General features: G+C 55.2%; 1 protein-coding gene across 1 annotated transcript; it reads right to left on the bottom strand.

Annotated features, from left to right (window-relative positions):
• Positions 1–901: 901 nt before the first annotated feature.
• ENH_00025740 (hypothetical protein) lies at positions 902–1,579 on the bottom strand (the record flags this gene model as incomplete). The annotated part of the gene is made up of 1 exon (XM_013579842.1): positions 902–1,579. One exon carries the CDS (start codon positions 1,577–1,579, stop codon positions 902–904), a length of 678 nt encoding a protein of 225 aa, XP_013435296.1.
• Between the last annotated feature and the right edge of the window lie 1,039 nt (positions 1,580–2,618).

The following is a 2,618-nucleotide window of genomic DNA, read 5'->3' as shown; positions in this document are numbered from 1 at the left end:
TGCTGCTGCTGCGGCTGCTGCGGCTGCTGCGGGATGCGATGGGATGGGATGGGCAGATGGACGCCACTCCACGCACACGCAGGGCCGCTCTGTGCAACAAACGAAGATGCGATGCGGCCACCCGACCCGCCGCTGCTGCTGCTGCTGCTGCTGCTGCTGCTGCTGCTGCTGCTGCTGCTTGGTTCGGGAAGAATAGTGCGCCGCAAAAGAAAGGGATTAAAGAAGGGAACTTCGGACTTGGCCGGGAAATGCACGCAGGCGCGAGATGCAGCTTCTTCGAAGTCCCAGCAGCAGCTCGCAGTCTGCTGCTGCGCTGCTGCGGTGTACGTACACCTGGCGGGCGCGGGGCCACGCAGGCTCGCGCCGAAGCCGCCCCTGCGGAAGTTCTGCTGCTGCTGCTGCCCCGGAGAAAGCAGAAGATGTGCTGCAGCGGGGGAGTTGGAAAGAAAAGGAGAGCCGGAAACGCGGAAGCAGCAGCTGCTGCTGCCGAGCGCCAAACACGCAACTCGAAGCCACAATTACGCAAAAAATGTTCTGAATTCCGACTTTCCGCGAAGAGAACGAAGGACTCGGCTCCCTGCGCCGCCGGGGTGTACGTACACCCGACAAGAGCCGTTCGTCGCCCGTCACCTTGTCCGTCGGCTTCGAGTTCACTTTTAGCCCCCAACTAACTCGAATGGGACTGTCTAGTGGCTGCAAATGAATTTCTTTTTCGCAAATTACCCCTTTAGTTCCTCCCGAAACCCGGAACGCCGCGGAAACGCGCTCATGCACGCATATTCAACTTTGCCCACTTGCCTGCGCCGCCGCAGCAGCCCGCACAGCCGATCCGACGCGAACACCCGCATATATCCCCAGTTTCGGGGAAAAAAAGATGAATTTTAGCAAATTCCACTTTAATTTATCTTTTTTTCCGCAAGTTTCCCCGAGATCGCGCGGCCAACTCCCGGCGAAGTGCTGAACTGAGAAGCGCCCAGAGCCCGGCGCTCTCCCGTTCAGACTGCTGCCGCGGCCGCTCCGCCCACACAGTTGAGTTTATTTTCGCAACTTCTTTTCTTTTTTTTCTTTTAAACTCCTCGCAAACATTCCAGAGCTCTGCCTTGAGTCCAAGGCGCCTCTTGCCCGCCTCCCCCAGCCTCCAGATCACCCCCCCTTCGCCCGTTTCAACTTGCAGCAGCAGCAGCCCCCAGCAGCAGCAGCAGCAGAGGCGCTCTCTGCTGCAGCTGCGAGCTGCTGCTGCTGCGGGCTGCTTTGGCAGCTGCAGCAAAACAGTCTCGGGGGGCCCCCGGGCCTCCTCCTCGTTTCCTCCTTTTGCTGCTGCAGCGGCGCTGCTGCATAAGTGAAGGCCCTTTGGCCCGAAGGGCGGTGGTCCAGACCACTGGTCCCCATGTTCCCGCAGAGGCTCACTGCTTCCCAGTTCTTGCTGCTGCTGCTGCTGCTGCTGCTGCTGCTGCTGCTTCCCCCGCTCCTGGCACTTGAGCTGCAGCAAACGAGACTCGCTGCTGCTCAGCTGCTGCTGCCTTTCCTCTGCTGCTGAGGGCAGCCCAGGGCCCTTTTCTGGCTTCTCCGTATTCAGCATGTGGACCTAGAGGGCCCCCAGCAGCAGCAGCAGCAGCAGCAGCAGCTGCTGCTGCTGCTGCTGCTGCTGCTGCTGCGACTGCAGCGGCCAATTCGAGGCAAGCTGCCCCTTGCGGTGGCGAAAGACCGGGGACAATGTCCTGCAGCAGGTGCAGTTTGTGTGCAGCAAAAAGACTCCCGCAGCAGCAGCAGCAGCAGCAGCAGCAGCAGCAGCAGTAGTAGTAGCTGCTGCTGCTGCTACCGCTGCAGCAGCAAAAACGCGACGGTGGGCGAGCCAGACAGCAGCAACAGCAGCTGCAGCAGCAACAGCAGCTGCAGCAGCAACAGCAGCTGCAGCAGCAACAGCAGCTACACCAGCAGCAGCAGCTGCAGCTGCAACAGCAGCTGCAGCTGCAACAGCAGCTGCAGCAGCAACAGCAGCAACAGCAGCTGCAGCAGCAGGATGTGCAAGGCGGTGGCTAGCTCTCCATGCTGCTGCTGCTGCTGCTGCTGCTGCTGAGGGGGCGGGAAGTTAAGTCTTAAAATTGGAATATTTGAAAAAAGTTTTTTTGTTTTTGAAAATAAAAAGTTTCACTTCTCTGCCCGCGGGGTGTATGTACACTCCGGTGCGCAGGAAGTTTCATTTTTTCGTTTTTCCGATTTTGCAAAAATCAAAAAACTTTTTAAAAGCAAAAGAGATTTAAAGAAAGTTTGAGAAAAGAAAAAAGAAAAAAAGAATTAAAAACATTTAAAATAGTTCTTTAAAAGAGAAAAAAAAAAAGAATTCAAAAAACCCGAAAGAACTTTGAAGGCAAAAGACGCAGCATCCGAAAGAAAGTTTCAAAACCCTAAAAGGAGTTTTAAAACCCTAAAAGGAGTTTTAAAACCCTAAAGGGAGTTTTAAAACCCTAAAGGGGGTTTTAAAACCCTAAAAGGAGTTTTAAAACCCTAAAACGAGTTTTAAAACCCTAAGTGGAGTTTTAAAACTCCACAAGGGACTTAAAACCTCCAAAGATTCGAGTTTGCTGCTGCTTAGCAGCAGCAAGCAGCAGCAGCAGCTG

Source organism: Eimeria necatrix, genomic scaffold (genome assembly GCF_000499385.1).
Source record: "Eimeria necatrix Houghton genomic scaffold, Enh_scaff1982, whole genome shotgun sequence".
Lineage (NCBI taxonomy): Eukaryota > Apicomplexa > Conoidasida > Eucoccidiorida > Eimeriidae > Eimeria > Eimeria necatrix.
This window is presented reverse-complemented; position numbering and strand designations above follow the sequence as displayed.